At 43.2% G+C, this 25,720-nt stretch overlaps 5 protein-coding genes across 7 annotated transcripts; 4 read left to right on the forward strand and 1 right to left on the reverse strand.

The window, feature by feature from the left end:
• Positions 1 to 721: 721 nt before the first annotated feature.
• Positions 722 to 1,267, reverse strand: RB195_004439 (uncharacterized protein; the record flags this gene model as incomplete). 2 transcript variants are annotated; one of them, XM_013439550.2, is made up of 1 exon in its annotated part: positions 722 to 1,267. In XM_013439550.2, one exon carries the CDS (start codon positions 1,265 to 1,267, stop codon positions 722 to 724), a length of 546 nt encoding a protein of 181 aa, XP_013295004.2. The 2 variants fall into 2 exon arrangements, with proteins under 2 accessions (XP_013295004.2, XP_064033553.1); XM_064182286.1 differs by having other exon boundaries at positions 722 to 1,243.
• Positions 1,268 to 1,341: 74 nt separating this feature from the next.
• On the forward strand, positions 1,342 to 17,911 carry RB195_004440 (uncharacterized protein; the record flags this gene model as incomplete). 2 transcript variants are annotated; one of them, XM_064182288.1, is made up of 23 exons in its annotated part: positions 1,342 to 1,430; positions 1,498 to 1,603; positions 1,726 to 1,821; positions 2,082 to 2,138; positions 2,631 to 2,717; positions 3,621 to 3,787; positions 5,250 to 5,328; positions 9,826 to 9,885; positions 9,996 to 10,076; positions 11,622 to 11,726; positions 14,718 to 14,879; positions 14,938 to 15,174; positions 15,258 to 15,405; positions 15,484 to 15,599; positions 15,658 to 15,759; positions 15,813 to 15,902; positions 15,983 to 16,189; positions 16,628 to 16,825; positions 16,893 to 17,030; positions 17,092 to 17,219; positions 17,397 to 17,556; positions 17,661 to 17,816; positions 17,885 to 17,911. In XM_064182288.1, 23 exons carry the CDS (start codon positions 1,342 to 1,344, stop codon positions 17,909 to 17,911), a joined length of 2,796 nt encoding a protein of 931 aa, XP_064033554.1. The 2 variants fall into 2 exon arrangements, with proteins under 2 accessions (XP_064033554.1, XP_064033555.1); XM_064182287.1 differs by lacking the exons at positions 1,342 to 1,430; positions 1,498 to 1,603 and having other exon boundaries at positions 1,693 to 1,821.
• A 2,905-nt stretch (positions 17,912 to 20,816) lies between these two features.
• On the forward strand, positions 20,817 to 21,329 carry RB195_004441 (uncharacterized protein; the record flags this gene model as incomplete). The annotated part of the gene is made up of 1 exon (XM_064182289.1): positions 20,817 to 21,329. One exon carries the CDS (start codon positions 20,817 to 20,819, stop codon positions 21,327 to 21,329), a length of 513 nt encoding a protein of 170 aa, XP_064033556.1.
• A 258-nt stretch (positions 21,330 to 21,587) lies between these two features.
• Positions 21,588 to 21,827, forward strand: RB195_004442 (uncharacterized protein; the record flags this gene model as incomplete). The annotated part of the gene is made up of 1 exon (XM_064182290.1): positions 21,588 to 21,827. One exon carries the CDS (start codon positions 21,588 to 21,590, stop codon positions 21,825 to 21,827), a length of 240 nt encoding a protein of 79 aa, XP_064033557.1.
• A 1,218-nt stretch (positions 21,828 to 23,045) lies between these two features.
• Positions 23,046 to 23,429, forward strand: RB195_004443 (uncharacterized protein; the record flags this gene model as incomplete). Its single annotated transcript, XM_064182291.1, has 1 exon — positions 23,046 to 23,429. One exon carries the CDS (start codon positions 23,046 to 23,048, stop codon positions 23,427 to 23,429), a length of 384 nt encoding a protein of 127 aa, XP_064033558.1.
• Between the last annotated feature and the right edge of the window lie 2,291 nt (positions 23,430 to 25,720).

The following is a 25,720-nucleotide window of genomic DNA, read 5'->3' on the forward strand; positions in this document are numbered from 1 at the left end:
CCCAATTCGGGGAAACTTCACTTTAGAAAAACGTTTTTTATAAGCAAGGAGTCTAATCTCAGGCCCGTAAGCCGGATTTTCCCAATCCGAAAAGCTTTGCTTCGACGAATGAAAATATACTCCAAAAAACAAAAGAAATCCCACAAACCATTCGAAAACCAAAAATTTCTTAAATTTCCTCCAAATTTTGAGCAAACCTCCTCTTTTCGGCAAATTGACCATGCATAAGAACAATTAGGACAACTTTCAAAGATCACGATTTACCCTAATTGCGTTCAAGTCAACAAAAAACCCAAAGAAAGTAAATGAAGGAAGCAAAGAGAATTAAAATAGATCATCTAACTCGTGGAAATGTTAATTCTCGAAAAAAAAGGAAAGAAAACCGTAACTGGTGACTAGTCAGGGATTGGATTTTTCACGTTTTCAGCGTACATGCCCTATAAAAATCTGAAAATCATGAGAAATAGTGCACACAAGTGCACAAACAGTAACATTGGATAATAAGTGCACTTCAACTAAAATTACGAAGAAAAAACACTAGATAATGAAAAAGATGGTATCTAGAATTGTTGTGATAGTGTAACAATAGTGAAAAGAAACAATATTTACATTCACTGCAATTCGGCGAATCTCGAAATGTTTACAGTAATCTCACACTGTACTACTGGTCCCCACTCATTGCAATCTCTCTGCAACCATATCCCTGGAAGATTTGCTGGAGCTACGCGAAAAGTGTAACAGTTGTCCGTGAGCTATCGCTTTTTCTCTGTCTGTCGCTCTCGCTTTCTCTCGAATTACCGCACATTTTGTCATGACGAGCGAAGCCGATGGCGCCTACCTGTTCTATGGACGGTGAAAGTGACGAGGACTGCGATCGAGTGCCGTCAGGGGTGTCATGGTCAAGCGACGTGAAGTCGCCAAATCGCTGAATTACTGGTGATTCAGGCGCGTCGACTTCCACAGGCAGTTCAGGGATTGGGTCCGGAGTGAGAATCGGGGATGGAGAATTATGGGTAGAGGCAGGAGTTTGAGGTTCGGCTGTTGGTGGTCGAGGCAACATTCGGCCTGATGCCCTCCTCTCCAACAAAGCCGATGGACATCTGTAGTCAGCAGATATAGGTGAAACCGGTGGTGGCGTAGGGAGAATGCGTGGACTGCTGGATCGCCTTATGGGTGAGACGGGGGTAGGTGGAAGCTGACGTCGCCGACATACAGGCTCCAGCAGCGATGGATACGTGGACATCGCCGAGCTGCGTCGTTGATGCATGGAATTCAGTCGTCTTTGTATGGACATGGGCGGAGTCTCGGCACCTCCTCGCCGGTGACAGAGCGCAGCGTGGCATGGGTGCGCGAGATCGCGGCGCACGGACGCAGGATCGTCGCGAGAGTGGGGGCGGCGGCGAAGCGACGTCGCGCTGCGCGGCGAGACCGTGAGTGCGGGGGGAGGAAACGACGACGACGCGAGAGCAGAGATATTTCGGGATTCGAGCTTTACAGCGGGTACGGCCGTGAATTGTGCCTCAGTAGCCCCAGCCAGCCAGCCCAGCAAGCCACAGCCAGCCTGCCTGTCAGCCAACCAGCGCAGTCGTCAGACGTGTCGGGTGTATAGAGCGTGCTAGCCCTCCGTGTCCCTCTCTACCTATTCAACTACTACTACTTCGAAACACTAACTGTCGTTAACTGCTACCAACCATGTCAGCCAATCTGTACAGATCGCCGTCTCAGGCCGCTATGGTCTACAAGTCGCCATCGATGAGCGCCTTTGGTGCTCCCTTTGGCAGCATGTCTGTCGCCGATCTTGGCTCGCTAACTCGTCTCGAGGTCCGATTTTCAGCTTAAATATCACCTTGTTTACGTTTCATCCAGACAATCTCCCCACCACTGTTCAACGTAGTGACGTTCATACTTCTCAGAAATCGCCGTTAATCTCTCTTAATTCGTCATAATAGCGTTTCTTATGTACACAGCTGTACACACCATAGTTCCAGGAATTCTTAAGGGCCTAATACGTCCAGGATTTTCGGATTTATACTGTCTGTAGACGAATTTTCCGTAAATTTAGCTGATCCGTTTGTTTTCAGGATAAGATCAGACTTCTCCAGGAAGACCTCGAATCCGAGCGAGAGCTCAGAAACAGAGTAAGTTCTTTGGTTCTTGGTTTTTTTTCCTCTTACAACGTATTGCACTTTTGCATAGGTGTGGTCGTACTTAGATGCACACACAGCAAATTCATTTAAAACTGGATAATTTTCAAAGTCCAACACTCAGTAAAAGATAATTTCCAAAGTTAGTAACTGATTGTTCGTAGGGCTATACGGAACCTTTCTTATTGTGTTAGATGCATGTAAGGTTTTCGACCATATGCACCTAACACAACAAGAACATATTTAGGATTAGGACTTAACATATTTAGGAATAAATTCACACTAGATAATGTGAATCCGAAATGAAATCATCCATGAAAAAAGCAGAAAATAGTACAGAGAAATCAGGCAGCTCCAGTTTATGATGAACCTAACACATAGCCGTTGCAAATTTTCACACGCCACAACCAACCAATTTGATCTACATTTGTAGATGACTCTTGACTGGTAGCTTGATTGGTGATTTGATTTGAATTTGGATTTCAGATCGAACGCGAACGTGCTGATCTCAGCGTACAACTAATCGCCCTTACCGATCGTCTCGAAGATGCAGAAGGAACCACTGACAGCCAGGTATGTGCAGGAAGAAAATTTCCGACAATCCACATATTCCTAGTTATGTATCTCCTGGGCTTATATTACGGTAATTTATGTGCTTATCTTCAATATTGGAACGTTTCGAGCTTTTTGAACCTATGGATATTGTTAGTAGATATTTTTGAGTAAAGGGTATTCCACCTCCAGCAATAATTAATGGCGAGGATATCAGAGGATAATTTCGATGAATACAGAAAAATACTTTAGAAATCGATAATTTCTTGACCACAATCAAAAGGTGATTATGAAGAGGATAAGTCTCTGATCTATCAAATATTTTTTGTTGAAAAAACTACACTGTATAAAAGCATTGGAACATCACCGTCATTCATTTTTGCTTTTCCGAGAACCCGAGAAAAAGAAGATCGAGGGGACGGGTTCTCGCCGCATTTTTTCGACTAAAACTTCGACGATTTCAAGGGGAAACCTTCTTGCTGACTTCTGAATTTCTTTTTTGGACAAGATTTTTTTCTGACAAATTAATTAAAGTAGTCAGCAAATCGTCCTGCTTCTGTCCATGACCTTTCGGGAACGTCAGCTAACTCCGATGCACTCTATTCATTTTTCTCGGAAACGAAATCTGGCATGTTTGAACACTCGAACACGTTGTTTTTTCATGTGACAAGGTAAACACGCCAGGACGAGTTGATACGCCCACATTTTCGAGTACTCCCACGATACTTTCGTCGGAGTGAATTTTGAAGATGTGAGCCATCTTTGAGCAAAATTAAGATCATCCATGAAAATTATGGAATATAAGCACACATGTAACGAAAATTGAGAATTTCTGTAATTTTCAAGAAGTAGATAGTATTGCCCAGAAAAATCTCTGTAACCCTTCAAACCACAGTTTGAAAATCAATACATCGAGATTTACAGATCGAATCGAACCGCAAACGCGAAGGCGAGCTGATCAAATTGCGCAAGCTGCTCGAAGAATCGCAACTCGAATCCGAAGATGCTATGAATGTGCTGCGCAAGAAACACCAGGATGCTTGCCTCGACTACCAAGACCAAATCGAACAACTCCAGAAGAAGAACGCAAAGTAAGGCGCACCGCACCCAACGACTTTCATAGTTTCACAAAAATTCAGGGGAATTTTTCTCCTCTTCATTACTCCTGTTACTGTCATCACTCAACTCTCCTCCAGTTTTCTGTCAAGTCAATGTTAATGGCATGAGTGCCGTAATGATCCGAGTCACTCAGCGCTCTCTGAGTGCTGCGTTCTCCTGCGCTGCTTTTTTACACTCCGTTATCCGCGGCTGTGATAAGTCCTGTGCGAGTGGGTGAAATAGTATGCGGTACATGGAGCTGCAGAGAATGTGTTCTGTAGCGCTCGATCCCAGCGCTTAACGCCGGGCGCCGAGGCGCATACCTCGAATAACGGGTGTAATGATGGCGCATACATTTATAAGATGACAACATCATGCCTAGCATCAATTCTCATGACAGATCATATGAGTTCGCGCATTGAGTCGAACTCCCTGGAGAATTCCAGAAATGGAGGCGCTGCTGCCGCCGCGAACACCAACAGATCACTTCACTTCATAGCGATGAGCGAAGAAGAACACATGCATTTACATAATGGCAGCGAAGTTTTGTGGTTGATTGGGTGCACTTAGATCGGGATGATATGTTCGTTATGAAGAGTCATGGTGCACATGCAAGAGATGCTCATCGATTGAGAACCTCACTATCCCTTCCATCCCTAGTTTTCTATTCGGTTCAGGATTCGTGGTTTATATTACAATCAATACTCCTTTGCATTAGTGAAACATTGGTAAATACTGAAACATTGACATTTAGGACCAAATTTTGTGCGTATAAATAGATTTGCTCAAGAGGTTGGGCTCCTCATAGTGGTTTAGATCATAGTTAGTCGATTATATCTTTAAAGCACGTCGGTCTGTCTCAGTGCTCAGTTTTTCGATTCCAAAGACATCCAAGGCCTGCAAGTGCAGACGGATTGCAGAGGTCAGGGAAATTTGCAGTAATAAATTTATCCACTTTGCAAAGGAAGTGTCCGATAGACTGATTTTCAAGTCTTTGAAGTTCAACTTCGGCTAATGTACCCATACTCCTGTAGAGAAAATGACTTCTTCTTGTATTCCTAACCATGAAGCCCATGCTAAGCAATGTTTTCTGCTTTGCAGTTCACCCCAGATCATTTTCCACATTCCGATTTCTTCGCTTTCTGCGGAAAAATAACGCTAATTATCGACTACCTGCACATCAGAATAGCGGACATCGTTTGATTCTTTGACATTTCTCATAAGATTTTCTGCGCCAGAAAAGGTCTTCCATAGAAACCTAACTTTCAAAAATTTATATAAATATGTTTGTTTGAAAGACGTTAACAATCCAAAATCAAAATAGTGGGGATTCCACGAAGCCGGAGGGATTTTTTTCTCACAAAAACAAAAATCTCTTCGAATTGATGAACCCCTTGCAGAACCTGGGTGTTTCAGCACTCGTGGCGTTACAGCACAGAATTCCTTGTGTTTCAGGATCGACCGTGAACGCCAACGTCTTCAGCATGAAGTAATCGAGCTCACCGCTACCATCGACCAGGTGCAAAAGGACAAGGTACTGTTTCTGTGCTTTCTCGATCCGTTCTCCTTCATCACTGAATCTTTCTGCTCTGTTTCATCTGCTTTTTACATCATTCTCTTCTAATTCTACCAATCTATCAGCTTTAATTGCGTCACTCTTTTCCGAAATTCCGTCAGCTGTTGGCGATAAGGATTGAATCTGCACAGCAGAGAGACTAAAATTATTGAGCCCTGAGGATTAGCCATCACCACGAGTCGGTAAATGCAACTACGGATGGCTGGCTTAATGGTGTCGGCGCTGTATGTTTAACATCTAGTCGAGTAGGAAAGAAGAGAAAACCGTGGTCTTCGTAAATTTTCTCCAGACTAATCCCACATTTCATTCGTACTTTCCCCGATAATACAACTGCACAGCGCCATATCAACAGTATGCCGCATCTGCTGGATATCCAGCACGCTTTGATAACTAAATCATCAATCACAGTCCACCATATTTGTTCTTTTCTCTTTTCCAACAACTACAGCCTTCAATTTAGCAAATCCTATTTCAACCAGCCTGGGTGTACTGTAATAATTAAGCTGGGTGAATTTAGACTACTGTAGTTTCGCAACGTTTAAATTGATGAAATTTTCCGCTAGGTTTCCACTATCCAAATAACAAATTTTGTCAAAGACTGACCCACTGAAAAACAAACTGGAAGAATTTGATTTTCGCGCCCGATGACGTCCATTTCTTGAATCGGATTTAAAACGGGGGAAAACAGTCAACGGATAGCTTTCAAGCAATTACAACTAGGGCGCCTAGTTGTAATTCTCGAGCGAGGCGGCGAGAATCTACTACAAGAGAACGGATGGTGCCATTTTTGCCAGAAGTTTCATTTTTCCACCACAACCACTTCATCCTCGCAAACAATGGCGGACGGAGAGCGTCGGTGCTTATCTCAGGTGAAATGCGTTCAGTTGAGCGCAGCTGTTTATTGAGTATGGTTTCGGAGTCGATAGTGCCCAGAGAAAAAACTGATGTCATTCGGGATGCTATGCTAGAAACATTGAATGTAAACAACGAATAATTAAAATGTGTTTGACATCGGGCGACGCCTTCGGAAAAGGTGTTATAATCTAAAAGCTGCCGCATAAATTGGATCTTAACATTTTCTTTCGCTGTAGAAACCAAACATCACTTAGCTGCCTATCAGGTGGAGTTGTTTTTCACGATGGAGACCTGCTGATCTCTACAAATTCTAATCTACAGCTACGCAAAAAAAGAAGATATCTTTTTACATAAGGATTCCACTAAAATTCTATAAGCATCCTTCATCCATCCTTTCGAACAGCAACAAAAGAAATTCTTATGCGAAGAGTTGGATAGAAGAAAAAAGCCAACAATCTTCTCGAAGAAAATTCTCTTCCTCAAAAGAAAATACATGGAAATTGTGGAATTTTGGTCCTCTCACATATCTTTCGTCGTGGTATGTATATTGAACAACTAGTGGACTATAGACACCGTTCTAACGTAAGTCCATCCATAGAATAAAGTAACGCAATAGGTTCAAGAATACAAGCTACGACAAAACAGAAAAGCTTACTGAAACTACAACTACAACTGCATTTTCCTAGCTCTTCTTGTACTCCATTGATTCTTGAAAAGAGGATAACAAAAATGATTTTGGATTTCCTATGATAACAAAAATATTTGGAAGCCATATCAAAAAGCAGTCCTGTTTTTGCTTACCGGAGGTTTTCTTGGGATGACTCTGTCGTGGCTGTACTTAAGTGAGTCGGACAACTCGTCCTTCTGCATAAATTCCAATTAACATCAGTAGCACTTTAAAAAAGAACAGATGACTGTTAGCGCTTCCTTTTCTGTAAATGCATGCCAATGGCTGTCATTTATTAGGGCGTGTTAGATCATGTGTTACAAAAGTATAAGTATAAAAAAGTATAGTGTAAAAGTAAAAGTGTCCAAAAAAAGCCGTCTCGGACTGTACGTATATATTTTGAGAGGGATAAGAAAACGTCAACATTTACAGCAACGGAATTGTCGCGCATAAGATGAAGGGCTAAAAAAGCCACTTTTCAAAGAGTGTCGAGAAATTTCCCGGCGAACATCTCTTGATCTTCGCAGCGTCGCTATGTACTCGTTACGCCGCATACGCGTCAAAAGCTCTCAGCGTTTCTCGCCTGTGCGTGACAACTTTCACCAGGAAGCACAAACAGGCAGAGTAGACGCACATACACACAAATGTACAAACTTTTTCACTTCAAACACTAACTCAAGATCAACTGCATAAGTTGGTGGCAAGCTCAATTCAAAGAACATTCCATGCCTAGGAATGCACGAAAAGAAACATGTACTCAAAATGAATGATATGCACAAAGCGCAACTTTGGGCTATTTGACCTAATGAGTTTCGTTATCGTCTGATTTCATGAATTCAGCTGTATGTTTACAGATTCGGAAAAAATGCTGGAAGTTTTTCGATCTAAAATCAAAGATCAACCTGGAAAATTATGCTCAAGCACAGCCGTTTATAAACTTTCCTTTCAAACACTGGGAACTTTTGACAAGATGTACGGAATTAAAACAAGCTTTTCGTAGTAATGCGATTATAGTAGGAAACGGTACTTTTTTTGAAAATTTTGCTATATCGTGTTTCAAAACAACCACGTACAGTAAGTAGCATGCGCTGTAATGCAAAGGTCACATCAGAACATTTTCATAAGAACGTGTTTGAATTAATGTCAAAGGAATTAAATTTATACGCATGTCTCGCGTTCTTTTGTTCCGTTAGGCTTCAGTTGATAGGCTTGAATTATGCAAAATTAAAAAGAAAACAAATATCTCATTATAAAATAAAAAGGGGAAGACTTGAAAAGGACACTGATAAGAAGCATTAAACATGCAAAACAAGAAGGAGGAACGAAGATGAAAAACTACGGAAGATGCAAATTTTGCAACCTTTTTGAATCACTTCATTCCTTTAATTCCTTAGAAACTCCTTCGCACATTAAACAGTACAGTACCTGCATCACTAAGGTCCGAATATCTGACTTCAGCCACTTCCCGTTTGTCCACCTACACACCGAGAAAATTCACGTGCTATTGTTTACGGAAACCACGCCATAATCCTCAGGAAGGAATCCGAAGACTCAGATGAGTAGGGACTGCGACGACACTCACACATACACAGCTAAAAATGACACACTTTATGACAATGAATCATGATTCAGCGACAAAAAAGAGAAGAAGTGATGTTAACGATTGTGTTCATACTGCGGTAGTGTATGCGGATCGAACTCCGTCCGCAATTCATGCCACTACGTAATTTAACACCGAAAAATACGCCAGTTGCTTTTTTTTGTCGTTTTACGAACAAAATAACATTTTTGCGTGTGCCAAAAGCACTGTAAAAGTGTATATGTGATGTGTTTAATGGATAGCTCGTGTTTCTCAGTAAATACACATAGGCAACGGCCCAGTCGTAACTTGCTGCTGACTCTGCTCCACGATCGCTGTCGGATATGGTGTCGTTGTAAAGCGCAGGCGGCAATCTTACACTATACGGACAGCTCAGCGCTCAAAAACAGCCCACACACTCACGCCACGACCACCTCAACTACCTCACCGAACCCCCGTATGACTACGGCCTCGTTGCCGACAAGCCTCAGGGATCGACGAGAAAACAGGAGTTTATGGGAAAATCAGAAAGAAAAGAAAAAGCTCAAGCGAAACTCGTTCCTGTGAACAATAGACTTTTGGATGTGAGGAATGTAGTGAAAAGACTCCCTAATTGCTCCTAGTGAATATTTCAAGAGGTTTGATAGTCGGCAAAGTAATTGCTCGGCGATAAATCTTTACTACTCGGTTTAAGGAGTGCTTTCTTTGCAGAAAACCGAGCTCGTTGAGGTGCTAATACTTTAAAAGCCAACAAATACGCACAATTATTGCCCATTGGGACTCATAAGAGAACACAAAAAAAGCGCTAAAACAACTTGTCGGCTTGAAGGGAATTCTCAGACAGAGATAAAGAGATCATATAAATTAATTTGCCTACTTTGATCTTATCGAACACGATAAAAAATAGACGATAAAACAGAACGTTCGGATTGTTGTGCTAAAGCGTTAAGGCTGCGGATCCAAATTAGAATTCCCGTATTACGGTATGCGGGAACACTTCTTTAGCACTTATTTGCATTCGTGTTTAAAGCGTCTTTGTTTCTTTGTTTAAAGCGTCAAACGTTTGCTTTATTGTAGCTGTATTCTGCACTTATTTCTCACGTTGCTCTCAAGTTCTCTAAAACTAAGAATCAAGCGGCCGCGCTACTATTACACTTCGCAGACGAAGAATTAAAAAAATTACCCGCATCGTTTTCAGGATAGAATTTGCTGGCGAGCAGTTGCTAATCTTTCCCTTCCCTCTTTTTTTTCCTTTTTCTCTGTTTCTCTCCAACTCCGCTACCTCTTTTTTCTTGAGCGTTTCTCAAATCACAAATCTAAGAACACCACTTAAAATGAATAAAAATAATTTCAGCACGCTGCTGAGAAGGCCGCCGAACGATTTGAAGCTCAAACCATTGAGCTGTCCAACAAGGTACATTATATAGTTCTTTTTCCCCTACCGTTTCGTTCAAAGAATGAAATTATTTCAAGAAGAGATCACCTTTTACCTTACAGACTACGTAATAATTCTTTGAGATTTAGGTCGAAGACCTCAACAGACATGTGAACGACCTCGCCCAACAACGTCAACGCCTTCAGGCTGAAAACAATGACCTTCTCAAGGTTTGACATCCCCATATTGTTTGTTTATAGTTCCAGCAATAGCGACAATAATAAGTCAGCCGACTAGCTTACTACCTCTAATTATGTATTATTACCAGCGCTATCGTCACAAATTGCATTCGTTGTTTTTTTCCCGAGGTACAGAGTAGTCGCTTCGAAGCGTGAAATCTCATCACCGTTATCGTCATTCATATTTCCGCTTTAAATCATTTCCACGTTATTCTGGGAGGGGATTTTGAAAACAAAAACGCAGCTAATTCTAATCGGTGACGGAACAAGATTATATTTCATGGTGTAACTCCCTATAATCGCTTCTAATACCATCTGAGAAGGAGCTCCAGTCAACTTCGAATGTGTTCAACCGAATGAATGTGATGCGCACTGAGAGGTGGTAAAAAAAAAAGAAATCAGACCTGCAAAGCAGCGACAGTACGTAGACTTGTCGCATTCAGACGTTTGAACACATCCGAAACCGACTATAGAAAAGTACAGGTGTACTTGCCGCGGAAATTGAGACAAATTTCTGGGTATCATTAATTCTAATTTCTAATTTCGCAGAAAAAAAAACACGGATTCTTGTTCTAGACGAGAAAAATGTGAAAAACAATGTCTTACGCTGCGGCACCTAAGTCTTTTCATCTTCGTATCGTAGCCCTTCGTGGTTCTTTTTTTTTCTGACCTTTACAAAGTTTACTTACTATTACTGGTAGTTTTAAAGAAGATATAGATGTAGCCTACAACTTTGTCTTCTGGTCGCACGTTTCAGTCTTTTTCTAAGCACGAGTTCTAAAACACCTAGTTCTAGTCGGACACTAAGGACAAAACTTTCGTAGATAGATATATCTCGAATTTTTCTTAGTTGCCGTCCCCATAAAAAAAATTATTAAAAAAAAATAAAAAAAAAAAAAAATTTTTTTTTTTTTTTTTTTTATAAACCCCCTTTTAAAAAAAAAATTATACACAATAAAATAATATTTTTTTGAATAAAAAAAAAAAGAATTCCTTCTTTGAATCCGAAATGAAGCATTCTTCTTAACGTAACGTTCTTATCTTAAGAAAAAGAAACCGCTGAGACCACAACTTGAGCAGATCATTTCTGATTACATTCTTTTTAACAAATACTTGCACACTCAAATGATATGGGAACGAAGATTAAGCAAACATATTCTTCGTTTCCTCGCACACTTGATTACTTTAGATTCTCATAAATATTTGCACGCCTCCGGTTGTTCTTCATACACTTTTTTTATTTAAGTGTGCACTGTTTATTTATTCGTTACCATTGTGCACAGTTAAGACGTGGCGGCACTAGAACACGTGACATCACGCAGAAAAAAAAACGATCGCTCCTCATTCCGGTTTTATGCCGTAGAGCATGAAGCGAGATCGCGCCATTCGTTTGGTGAAGAGCACCGACACACCAGAACAAACATGCGACTGCGCACCACTCCAAGCTCAGCGACAGATCCACGTTGATCCGTGAACATCAAATGACTATTGATCGGCGGTTCGTTCATAGCCGGAGATAAAATTCTGCAATTTCAGGAGGTTCACGACCAGAAGGTTCAACTCGACAATCTACAACACGTTAAGTACACCCTTGCTCAGCAACTCGAAGAAGCTAGACGTCGTCTGGAGGATGCCGAGAGGGTGAGTGTCGAGGATTAACGTGCACTTTCAGACATCTGGTGAGAACTGCATAAAACTGTGTACTCTATACGCGGGGATAACGTCTTTCACATTCTGAGAAGCAAAAAGCGACCTCAGGAATTGCACCTGCTTAGGCAAAACTTTTGAAACTATTACTTTTTACATCGGGATCTTGCAATGTTATGGCACTCTTGGTAATCCACAATTCACGCTAATATTGGAACGACAGGTGTGCATAGAAGTTGTTTAGCTAAATTTCAAAATACGACTATTTTTGACCAAACCTACTGTATAATCTTTAAAAGAGGTAGACGATAGCGCTAAACACCTGCTAAGACATGCATGAGTAGCATCCAGGTTATAAGTGCGTATTAGTGGGTATTTTGTGCGGTATGTTTGAAAAACAAGCCAGAACTATGCTGAATTTAGCTTAGAACCCTCCTCGTAGAATTTTTTTTGCCGTCACATGATATCACTAGGATGTTTTCAGCAGTTCGCTTTGTCTAGATCACTACTTTACGCCTTTAGTAAAGGAAGTGGTTGGTGGGTGTAGCTACTTCCGTAGCTGTTTCAGTTCCTTAAACTTTAAAATTACTTTGATACTTTAAAATAGGAGAATACTATTTTAACCAGCTTAGTCTTACTTACATACTTTACACTATAGATTTGATTAGAAAACACTTTTCGCTAATAGAGCACACTAGGTACCAAGGTTTGTTCTGTGTTACCAAGTTACAGAAATAAAGCGTGATGCTTTTTATAGGAATTTTTAGCGGGTTGCAATTGGAGACGCTTCTAGCCGGCGACGGTGTAGATTTTCACGCTTGCGGCGATCGTAAATCGCATCCTTAATTGGGACGAAATCCAAGAGCGCTGCCGTCGGACGCATGAACAAACTTTGACTCTAGTGGCTTATGGGGGATGAAAGAGGTCATGAAATGTGATGGAATCAATTTCGATGTACAGTAGAGTCGAAGCCAGCTGCAATCGCGTAAAAGGTTGCGCTCAGAGTAGCCCATTTGGGGCCTTACTCATAGGAGCTAGCGAAGGCCCAACCTCGAGTGCAGCCGTTTACGCTATTGCACCACGGTTCAAGTCGCTTGGACTCTGTTGTTGCCCTTACTCGTTTACGAAGGAGCCGTCAAAAAAATTCCATAAATTTCCACGAAGTTGTCCAGACAAACATTTCCCACGTACGACCACTTACTCAAATGCACCGATGTATAAAGGTATTCTATCTTCGCTTTCCCTGTAAATAATAACAGGTGGTTGTGAAAATATATTCCACTAGGTTCTGCAGTGTATGAATCCCCGTGAATGCAGTAATTTTGTAGGGACTCAAAGATGCACAAAAGGTTGGGGAACAAAGAACTCTACATCCTTACTATGATATAAAATACCCACGCTGATATAGCGCATTAATTTTTGCTTAAGTTTACAAGCTGTTAAGTTCTTGCACTCTTTTATCCCTATTTTAACGCGTTCTCATTCAATTTCATCTGTAAATGCACCTTTCTCCACACAGACTTTAAGCAAATTATACTTCTTACAGGCATTCACGGTTATTTACATCACTGGGCTCCCACATAACTTCCAAAATATTGGATTTTCATGCAGAAACCTCATAATGTCAAATTTAATGTCAAATTATGCTAAAACGCTAGGATTAGGTTACCCACAGACATAAAAATCATCACTAATGAGAAATATGTAAACATTACATGCTTTGCGCATCAAATTACGTATTCGCTGATTCGTGGGACCACTAATTAATTACATTTCATGCTCTACTTTGCAGAACAGAAAGAAACAAAACAATGAAATGTTTCCGTTCGAATAGCTACAGTTAGTTAATTACACGTTCTCGAGAAAACATCGTGGTTTGAGCTGTGATCCTTAAGGGAACACGAAGGCCATTTGCCTTGTTATTCAGTTATCTTATGAATGACGACATTGTTGAAGACAGCTATTCTTGGAACATGCGGAGGAAGAAAATGATGCAGCACGGAAGCTGGTTCAAAACGTCGGACTTAACGAGTCCCTGCAGACGTTTGCAACTTTGGGATATTCGCCACATGATGGCAGATCTGCAACATGTTGATTGAAACGTTCTTTTTCCAACATTTTGGACTTCACGCGACCACAGAGGAGTGCAATTCAACGGTCGTAGTTCGCTAATAGAATGCTCCTTTATATGCGGTGACAACATCGCATCTACTGATGAGGAATTCGAATGAAGGAAAAAAAAACCGTGTGACTCGAAAAAATTTGACGGGAACGTATCCCTACGACGGTATTTCGCAATTGCGTAAGCCGTGCGTTCGTAGTGGTGCGGCGGAGCATAGCGTCTAGAATCTGGATGGGACCCCCGCTGACACCATTCTGCGCTGCAATGAGACCACCTCGATTCCAACCGCCTTCTTCACGGCGCCGTTTCGAGCGCAGCCGCTTACGCAACTACACCGTGCTTCATATCGTTTTGATCCTGCTATACACTCGAAAGCTGGATAAGCGCATAGGAAATGTTCATGCGCACCATTCGCTACATGGTTTGTGAGCCAGATTGCAACTTTCGCACCCATGCTAACCTTTCCCTCCCTTGTTTCGACGCATCCTGCAACGGAATTCGATATAAATCTCATGCGGTGAAGTTGTGCATAGTTTTCCGAACTACATGGAACAACGCATAACAGAAGCATGACCCACACGTCGCCGGAGAGCATTCCCTCCTCGAATTTCCTAGAAACTTTAGTATCTCCAGAACGATACATGTATTCTAATTTTCGAAAAGGCAATTCAAGTAACAAGTAGACTTCAATTCGAAAATAAAAAAAAATAATTGCTTGCTAGGACATTTTTTAAATCGGGCCTCAATCGACACTGTATGTCATCGATCGATTCAGGAGCAGTAGGGTACTGAAAAGAGTTTGTCTGAAAATGCACTATTTATCGGTGGCTATTGCTCCGTCATTAGCACATAGTCTCGTTCAGGAACGCTCGCAGCTCCAGTCTCAACTGCACCAGGTGCAGCTTGAACTCGACTCCGTGCGCACTGCTCTCGACGAGGAATCGGTTGCTCGCTCGGATGCTGAACACAAGCTCAACCTTGCTAACACTGAAATCACCCAATGGAAGAGCAAGTTCGATGCCGAGGTTGGTGCTTTGGTCTTCATGGGACCTTGTAATCGGGATTACCATGTTTTACTTTCAGGTTGCTCTCCACCACGAAGAAGTCGAAGACCTTCGTAAGAAGATGCTACAGAAGCAGGCTGAATACGAAGAGCAGATCGAGATCATGCTCCAGAAGATTAGCCAGCTTGAGAAGGCAAAGAGCAGGCTTCAGTCTGAAGTTGAGGTTCTGATTGTCGACTTGGAGAAGGCCCAGAACACTATCGCAATCCTCGAAAGAGCCAAGGAACAACTCGAGAAACAATGCGCGGAACTCAAGGTAACTCACAGTTCTATTTGTTCAATATCTATCTCATTATCTATCCTGTCATGATAACCATCCACTATTTTCCTTGATGTTAGGTCCGCATCGACGAACTGAATGTCGAGTTGGAAGCCGCTCAACGCGAACTTCGCGCTGCCAATGCGGAACTGCAAAAGATGAAGCACCTGTACGAGAAGGCTGTGGAACAGAAGGAAGCACTTGCCAGAGAGAACAAGAAACTCCACGGTCAGAAAAACTGGTTTCGAAATACAACCCTAAATACTTTCTTTTTGGAAGGATAGATCTCATTGAGACTCGTTCCAGACGAGCTTCACGAGGCTAAGGAGGCTCTTGCTGATGCGAACCGCAAACTGCACGAGCTTGACCTAGAAAACGCCCGCCTCGCTGGTGAGATCCGTGAACTACAGACCGCTCTCAAGGTATAGGTCCTGCTAAAGTGCTAATACTTCGGTGGATTGTTCAATTTTTCCCGTTAAGGAAGCCGATGCCCAACGCCGTGATGCCGAAAACCGCGCCCAGCGTGCTCTCGCTGAGCTCCAGGCGCTCCGTATTGAGATGGAACGCAGACTCCAAGAGAAGGTACTGTTGCTAGTAGAGGTTACGGTTGGAAATAATGAAATGCACTGCTTAAGGAAGAAGAAATGGAAGCTCTTCGCAAGAACATGCAATTCGAGATTGACCGCTTGACCGCTGCTCTGGCTGATGCTGAGGCCCGCATGAAGGTTAGCCACGGCTAGAACCACAATTTGTCTCCAGAATTTTGAGTACTTCGTGTAGATTTTGTACGCGTTTCTTGTTTTAGGCGGAGATCTCTCGTCTAAAGAAAAAGTACCAGGCCGAGATTGCCGAACTTGAAATGACCGTTGACAACTTGAACCGTGCTAATATTGAAGCCCAGAAGACAATCAAGAAACAATCTGAACAGCTCAAGATTCTCCAAGCCACTCTCGAAGATACTCAACGCCAACTCCAACAAGTCCTCGACCAATACGCTCTTGCTCAACGCAAGGTGAGTGGTTATTTGATTCTGACATGTTTTTTTTTAGATTCTTGCGCATCTCTCTTTCTTGCGTAGCTTGATCTTGATCTTGATCTTATTTCTCAGTCAACGAGTGCATTTTCATAATCTACAATGGATTTTGAATGTTTTTGTGGGACAAATATTCAAGTTCTCTTCTTGTCTATAAAGGAGTCGTGTCCAACCTTTCTTCATACACTGCGCAGCGTACTTTTGCCTATACTGCTATCGCCACCTGCGTTGTTTTGTGCAAGTTGTGGGTTGCTTCCAGCCAGCTGCTGCATTTTTCTGCGATTATAAATCATCACCTCGGAGTTATCGGTGTGGTGATAGACCATACATTCTTCTCTTCGTGACAATTCGATGAATGTGTACTCAACATGTATTTGAGGGAACGAATGTCTGCATCAACTGTGCATGGTTTTGCAGGTTGCTGCACTTTCTGCTGAACTTGAAGAAGCTAAGACCGCCCTTGACAACGCTATCCGTGCACGCAAACAAGCTGAGATCGATCTCGAAGAGGCCAATGGACGCATAGCCGATCTTACTGCCATCAACAACAACCTTACTTCGATCAAAAACAAACTCGAAACCGAACTCTCCACCGTTCAGGCCGATCTCGATGAGGTTGGCGATATTTGTCATCTTAGGAAAATCTCAGTTCTCAGGAGAAAAAAAATATGCCTCTCTTCAGGTCACAAAGGAACTGCATGCTGCCGACGAGCGCGCCAACCGTGCCCTTGCTGATGCAGCGCGCGCTGTCGAACAACTGCACGAGGAACAAGAACACTCGATGAAGATTGATGCCCTTCGCAAGTCTCTCGAGGAGCAGGCAAGCTGAGAATCATCGCAGACGTGGAACATTTTGAACTGCTTAGTGACTTGCATTTCAGGTGAAACAATTGCAAGTACAGATCCAGGAAGCCGAAGCCGCTGCCCTTCTCGGAGGAAAGCGTGTTATTGCCAAGCTCGAGACCCGTATTCGAGACCTCGAAACCGCTCTCGATGAGGAGACCCGCAGGTAGTACTGAAACTTTTAGGGTTCACAACAAAATGATTTTTTCGAGGTACACAACACATCGAAGGGCCTTTTTGTGTCTTTCTCTTTTGTTTTGTTCGTACATTCACTTTTCTTGAGGCGATCAAACTAGTAATGATCAAAATTTTTCCTAACATGTCCATTTTTGTTCCTGTGCAGGCACAAAGAGACACAAAACGCTCTGCGCAAGAAGGACCGCCGCATCAAAGAGATCCAGCAGTTGGTGGATGAGGAGCACAAGAACTTTGTCATGGCCCAAGATACTGCCGACCGTCTCCAGGAGAAGTTGAATATCCAGAAGAGGCAACTTGCCGAAGCTGTCAGTACTTAGTGCTTTTGTTTCGCACTGTTTTCGATCATCTTGAATATCTTCTTCATCTCTGTTAAGTAACAGAAGCTTCCAGATGTTAATTTTTTGTTCAGGAATCAGTGACGATGGCGAACCTGCAGAGAGTGAGACGATACCAGCACGAGCTAGAGGATGCCGAAGGACGTGCCGACCAGGCAGAATCCAGCCTGCACCTGATTCGCGCCAAGCACCGCTCATCTGTTGTTACCGGAAAGGCCGGAGCTAGCAAGGTTCGTGTGATCCTTAGTTGAAGCTGAATCTCTCTGAAATCTATTTGTTTATCACGAACCGTTTTCAGGTTTACGTGATGGAGGACGATTTCTAATCAGCTCGACGCACTCTTCCCAAACCCCCCATCAGCCGTGTCGGTGATGCTCAACTAGTGAGCGCCACCACACTCTGCTCTGTATATTGTTGGATGTTGTAGTGCTCTAGTGTGCGCGTGGCCACCCGCATCGTCTTCCGTATGTGCAAAATTCTTTCTTCTTCTTTACTCCATTCTCGTTCGCGATCGACTCTGTTATGAGTGGCGCCTTGGCGGCGCCAATGTGGCGTCTCTCAACATACGCATTTATGTTTTTTCTGCCTTTTGTATCGGTCGGGAGTGGTGTGAAAGCGCTTTCCGCGAAATCTGTGCTCCAGCACTCGCCCCATCCACACGTCCCCAATATGTTATGTATTTCGTGCAAGCAGATATATCATTATGAAAAAAGGGATTTTTATTGGAATTGCCTTCAACCCGTTTAGCTACAATTCTTTCTCTCTCACTCTCTGCCTTATGAAGTGTTGAACGAGTAAATGAAAATTATGTGAAATGTTATTCCTACAGAAGCATGAAGTATGATATGAGACAAAAACATTCTATTGACACAAAACCGTAAACAGTGGTGTGTTAGTGCATGTCCTTGGGTCCTCTTTGTGGGCTAGGACAACGCAGCTGGACTGTAAGCTGAAGAAATGACTATCGGTCTCAAATTCACACAAAATAAATCTGCAATGTACTTAAAAACATAAATAGCGGTGCAGTTAGTGATTGCATCAAAAACGTGTCGAAATAATCGAACTGGTCGTTAGATCAAACATATAGGCAATACTGCCATTGTATTCGGGCACTGCCAAGAGAAAAGAAATTTCCACTATTTTAGCTGAAAAGATAAGTCCATGGGGTTAATGAGAATCCATAATAACGTGTTACGAATCGACACACAGCGTATGCTCGAAAACCTGGCCAGAAATCCCTGATCTATGTGTTGCGATCTTTTGCCGAGTGTCGGTGCCGTAGACAACCGGCAGAAAAACTTCCATAATTCGTCAGTTTGGATAGAATTCAACTATAAAAACTTACTTCTGTGAGTACAACCATTGAGAGATCATGTGCAATCAAAAGGATACATGATGAAAAACTTATTGATTATATACGTGGCTGTTTACGCCACATTGCACCATCGATCAGTTCGTTCTGAAAGGACTATGGTGTAGTAGGGTCAAAACGACATGGACCACGTACGCAATTGCGCACACGGCTTCTCTCGAGGCACTTCGCTGGAGCATAGCGGCTGGGACCGTGGTGAAACCCTTGCTGGCACCACCTATCGCTGCAGTTTGCGACGGTCCCACCTCGGTTCCAACTGCTGCCTCCACCGCGCCATTTCGAGCGCGTACGCAAATGCACCGCAACTACACTCGTGACTCATGTGGTTCGGCCCGACTATGGAATTAGTACAGCTCTGCCATGTTAGCTCCATCTCTTGTGTGTAGGAGAAAAGCTCTGGCATTTTTGTAATGTTCTATGCAGTTATCCTTGCTGGTAACCTTTGTAAAGCAATTAGTGGTGAATTTGATGGTTCGAAGCCGCCCTGCGCCAACTAATCCTACGTCCTTCTTAATACGATAGATTGGTGCCAGACCTATCTGTGAGAATAAAAACACTGACATGATATATCAGCTAGGTCCAGCAACCTATTATGAAGGTCGCAAACGCTGAATAAATAAATAAATAAATACTCCTCAAACGACTATAAATTTACGTGGGAGGCTTTGACTCATTACTGCAGACGAGTTGACGAGTTGATAAACGCCGGAAACCTTTTTTTTATTGGAATCTCTTTTTCCATGGAACACGCCGAACCATTTGTAAGATGTGCATTTTGCTTTACTGTAACTCAGTAGCAGGTTCCCACAACGATCATTCCGAAAAGTCTGCAGGTTCCTTCATACAATCCGGCTGCTAATTTAAAGTTAAAGTTTGTGGCGTTAATCAATCCGCTTGGGATGCGCCCCCACGTTCACTTCAATTCAGAATCGTTTGAGGTTTACGAACGTGTATCTGGCCTATACAATGACTTGCGGTGGCTAGCTGATGTGTCAAGTCAGTGTTTTTATCCTCCCAGACAAGTCTGGTACCAATTTATCGACCCCGGAGGGATGAAAGGCTTGGTGAGCACTAGGGCGGATTCGAACCTCCGATCGATCGTGCAGGAAGCGGAACCTCTAGCCGCTACACTACACCCGCCCCGGCTGCTAATTTATCGACCAATATCATGTGCTCCTTTATGAAATATTGTTGGGCTAATGTTTTTGAGTTTTCTTTTTCTTTTCTTCGAACGATTTATTTTATTGTTGTAAAGTGGTTGATGTGAACATCGCTAATCGTCCTTTAAAAGCTACACGGGCATTTATAGGTGACATCTTTTTTAGCAGAGCTCATTTGTTTTAACACTACGTGCAGGTCTTCGCCGCATCGGAGTGTCCAGAGTCAGAGTCGGAGTCACAGAGTCGATTAGGTTGGTTAGGTTCGCTGAATGCTATCGACCACATCATTTTTTCTGCGTTAATTTCGAAATATCCTTGTCTAGCTAGCTTTTTTCTTTCTTTTCTTTTCTTTCTTTCACAATCATCTCCAATGCCCATATTTTCGTTACACTCCATAAACTATAGCACTTTTCTATGTAGATCTTGCTGATGTCGACTTCCATTTTTTGTTTTACAACTAGTGACAATTACAAAAAAAAAGCAGAAGAAAAATTTATTGGGCAAACACTAGTCTACTCATGCAACATTTGTCGCAAATTATTAGGGTGTTCGGAAAGTATCTGCCGAAAATTTCGCAGTAGCGCAGATTTTTTGAGATGTTGTGGAAGTTCCCGTTTTAAATATATTATATAAGGACACTACCGCTTGTATACACATAACATATCTGGTTCCCTCTTCCTTGCCTATTTCGTCCTACAATGGTCGAACATTCCACCCATATTCGACATGTACTCCTTTACGAGTTCGAATATAGCCACCCCGCTGCTGCTCATCGAAACTTATCTCATGTATTCTGCACTGAATCCCCTTCTGAGCGGTTTGTGCGCGCCTGGTTCCAGCGTTTTAAAGCCGGAAACAAGAAAGTCGAAAATGAGCCTTGCTCTGGTCGACCGACTGCAATATCATTCGACGAACTAAAGAATCTGGCGGAGCAGCATCCATATGAAGGTGTGTGGTATTTTGCTGCCAGTCTTGGCTGTTCGCTGTCCACCGTGAGTAATGGACTGCGATCTCACGGAATGGTGAAAAAGCTCGGTCAGTGGCTCCCACACGCACTGAGCGACGGCAACCGCCAAAGTCGCTTGGACATCTGCACTCAGCTGCTCTCCAGAAGCCACAGATTCGACTGGCTGGACACCATTGTCACTGTAGATGGAAAATGGGTCCTCTACGTCAACTACACCCACAAACGTGCGCAGTGCGCGAAATGATGTCCCTTTTCTTTTTTTGGGGGAAAAACTTGAAAAAAAAAGTTTTTGGGGGGGTTGGGGGGGTTTTTTTTGTTTTTTCTTTTTTTTCCTTCCCGGGCAAAACCACAGTTTTTTTCCGGGGTTTTTCTCCCCCCAACCGGGAAGAGGGGCCGACAAGGTCTGCAAGGAGCATCTGAAGTTCGACAACGTTCGCCTGCTGCACGTTAACACGCACCCACACATCGCGAAGAAGAGTTTCCAGAAAATTCTGCAGCTCGGATGGGAAGTTCTACCGCACCCACCGTACTGCCCGGACCTGGCCCCGAGCGACTACCACCTCTTCCTATCGCTTCAGCATCATCTGAAGAGAAGCGCTACGATGATCGCGACCACCTCGAAAATAATCTTCGGGCTTTCTTCGCCTCCAAGTCGCCGGAGTTCTACGCCAAAATAATCCGTGATCTTGTGAGACGTTGGCAGAAGGTTGTCGATGTTGATGCAGATTATTTCGTCGAATAATATGATGTTAAAAAGTTGTGTTGTTTCGAAGTTTTGCCGTATTTCGGCAGATACTTTCCGAGCACCCTAATAGGTTCTTCCAATTTCCCTGAACGAATCGGACATTTTCAGTAAACAGCATCACCGCTCGGGTAACTCGGTGATCCCAGTAGGCCAGTGGCACCAATCGCACCCGCAGCACCATCTTTTCCGGTAGATCCAACTATTCCCAGCGGACCCGTGAACCCGAAGTCCTGGACCTCCTTGCATTCCATGGCGTCCACCTTCGCCTGGCGGTCCGACCATACCTACCCGTCCACGCGGACCTGAAAAAACCAGGAACAAAGTTGACCTTGACAAAATAAGTAATAATTCAAAAGAAATCTTTAACAGTGCAAAATATTTCGAAGGATTTCCTGCAGTAGTATGCTACAACAATGTACAGTCGGGCTAAAACGAGCTGAAGCTTTGTGCAGTTGCGTAAGCGGCTGCGTTCGAAGTGGCGCAGTGGAGGTAACCGCCGCCGTCAAGGCGGAACCTTCACTCATCTCTACAGTCGGGGTGCACTAGATGAGGGTCTCACCTCGCTACAGCTAGCTCCGTTCACCACAACGAGCGCAGTTGTTTACGCAATTGCACCAAGCTCCAGGTCAGTTTAACACAACTGTTGAAAAAAGCAACTAAATTTTGTTCTGCGAAAAATAACTAAAAATAACATTAATTTTATTACCAATCATAATTTAATTTTTTCGGTGCTTTACTAAACCACTTTTACCGCAAATTTCTTCAAAGTTTGAGATTTCGCCGCGTTTATTTCTTGTATGTCAAACTTGTCTTGATGTTTGATTGTCCAGAAAATTTGCTCTCCAGGATCAAAAGAGACGAAGATCGCGAAGGAACTACGGTGCGCTTGGAAATACCGAAGAACTGTGATACTATCTTGCCAGTACTACTAGGACATTCGGAAATTTTAACAAAACTGAAACAAAATATTAAGATGTTTGAGCGATTTTTTTAATCAAGGTATTATAGACAGAGAAAGCAAAAGATCCTTTTTTGAAAATTTCATAGGATCAGTAATGTTTGCTCCGTGTTAAATATCATATATTCGGTTAAAGACTTATTCATGAATGTTCTTTTCAAACTGGGCCGCGTATACGAGTCTGGTTGCTACCTGCACGTGGTGTCCCTGCTTTAACTAAACGCAATCAGGCGTTCGAGTGTACGTATTGGGAACGTATGAGCTATATCCCGCACTGTTATGTGGCGAAGGATTCCCATACATTACAAAAAGATGCTGTCGTCCAGCACATCGGCAAAGCCCATAACCTGAAAGGTCAACTGCCTGAAGGGAGCATGGAATCTTTGGCAACAACCATTCGTTTCGTCACGCTGATCTGCCGAATACTATCGGGTGAACTCCAACAAGCCGCCCTGTATAGGCTTCTGCGATATCTCTGTGTGCCTTTTGTTGTACTGCAGGAAACACGCATGAGAGATCAGCCTGTCATCGACATCGAAAATTATACCATATACTGCGGTGATGGTGATGAGAACAAAGTAGGTGGTCGCGCGATAGCTGTGAGGAACGATTACAAGAACCTGGTGGAGGAATTTGGATAACGTCGTCTACCTTTCTACGACTGCTGGATCGCAGAGGACGTAAACTCTGGATCGTAAGTTCGCACTCACCTACGGAAACCGCTGAGGACAACAGTAAGGACGCATTCTACGTAGAAATCCTACATATGGTTACTGGATCCTATGTCCTTGAAAAATTTATACCAGACTTGTCTGGGAGGATGAAAACACTGACGTGACCTATCGGCTAGGTCCCCAAGTCATTGTATAGGTCAGTTACACGTTCGTTAGCCTCAAACGATTCTGAATTGAAGTGAACGAGGTGAAGCACCCCAAGCGGATTGATTAACGCCAGACGCTATCCTTTATCCGTGGCCCGCAAGACATCGTGTCTCTTACTCCCTATCGCTTATCGGCAACGAGTGGCCCGGGTACTCTCAGCTCGACAATGTCTGGCAGTTAAGCGTAATGACAGGAAGTACTTATTAAATATCCCATGATATTCTAGGTATCTGAGGCCTATCTTGGTTCGAATTTTTCGACAGCAATGAGCCTTCCTGCAATATCTGGCATAGGCGCGATAGGGAGAAGCTGGAGCCTCCTCAGGCAAAGGGGGTTTAGCTCATGGTGTGCAGCTCAAGTGAAGTCGGTTGTCGGCTCAAGGGGTCCTTTCGCCAACCACCCAAAAGTGAACGGGGTAATTTCGCCAAAAGGTCAAAAGTGAAGAAGCTCCCTTTCTCAATCGTTTAGAAATAAAGAGGGTCAGAGCACCGGCTCCGACTATCGCATGTGTGATATCTGGGTATTTTCCGCAGTGACTGTACAAATTGTTTAAGTAGTGCTCGTCTTGTCCTATAGTTCCTATAGTCGTTATGTGTGATTACATTTGGTGCAGGCTCAGCCATTCCGATGAGACGGCAATCACACTTGTACATGCTGCCCATAGTTATTATTGTGAATTCAATTCCTGAAGCTCGGCAAAGTTGTGTAGGCGGCTGCGCACGAAGCGGCGCAGTTGCTTGGCTGGTTGCGAGCGAAGCCGCTCGAACTGTGGACTATGGCAATGAGTGGAACTAGCAGGAGGGTCAGGCCCGACCCTATCCAATAGGCTCACCGCACAACTTCCAGCGCGGCCGCTTACGCAATTGCACCGAACATCACGTCGTACCAGTAGTGTGGTGTGAACGCTTCTGTAATGCGTCTGCGATCTGTGCTTAACGTGGTATGTTCGCCGGACAACTTAAAGGCATCACCCCACGAATCTGAGGTGGTGCAGATTTCAGGTGGAGTATTCGTATACGGGATGGGAGACTACGGAGAGGAGGGTGATTCCGTCCATTTCTTCCTAACTGCCGTAAAAAACGGCCCGGAAGATACGGCTTCATTCGTTTTGGCGCACCATTTTGTACAAGAGGTTCGATTGGAGCGCGCCAGTCTTATGCGGCGACACATCTTCCGGGCCGTTTTTTACGGCAATTAGCAAGAAATGGACGGAATCACCTCTCGTAGCTCTCCCCATCCCGTATACGAATACTCCACCTGAAATCTGCACCACCTCAGATTCGTGGGGTGATGTCTTTAAGCATCATCGCTTATTTACTCTTAGCTTTCCGTTTGTTCAGTGACCAAACGGAAGGCTAAGAGTAAATAAGCGATGATGTTCATAGATTCCATTAAGCACCTGGATTGGACGGAACGGATGTGTTTCCGAGATAGTTAATCATCTTGGGAGTCTGCTGCTAGTGCTTCTTTTTTCCTTAACCGTTGCGACTTTCTTGTTTCTTCTGTTTCGTACCATATTAAATGGAGTTCATCGTTGTTTGCAAGCATTTCTTTTAATCGATGAACTTTTTCGAAATTCTGCTGCAAGAAAAGAAACACAAAGGGCAATTATCTAGTTCACTTGCTTGAAATCCTCTTTTTCTTGTGCCTTCTCTAGGTTCAAATGGATGGAACAAGAAGCAAAAAAGGTTTATTGTGTTCTTTAAAACGGCAAAACTTCCATGCCCATATTTTCGTTACACTCCATAAACTATAGCACTTTTCCATGTAGATCTTGCTGATGTCGATTCCATTTTTTGTTTTACAACTAGTGACACTGACAAAAAAAAAACAGAAGAAAAATTCATTGGGCAAACACTAGTCTACTCATGCAACATTTGTCGCAACTTATTAGGGTGTTCGGAAAGTATCTGCCGAAAATTTCGCAGTAGCGCAGATTTTTTGAGATGTTGTGGAAGTTCCCGTTTTAAATATATTATATAAGGACACTACCGCTTGTGTACACATAACATATCTGGTTCCCTCTTCCTTGCCTATTTCGTCCTACAATG

Source organism: Necator americanus, chromosome I (assembly GCF_031761385.1).
Source record: "Necator americanus strain Aroian chromosome I, whole genome shotgun sequence".
Lineage (NCBI taxonomy): Eukaryota > Metazoa > Nematoda > Chromadorea > Rhabditida > Ancylostomatidae > Necator > Necator americanus.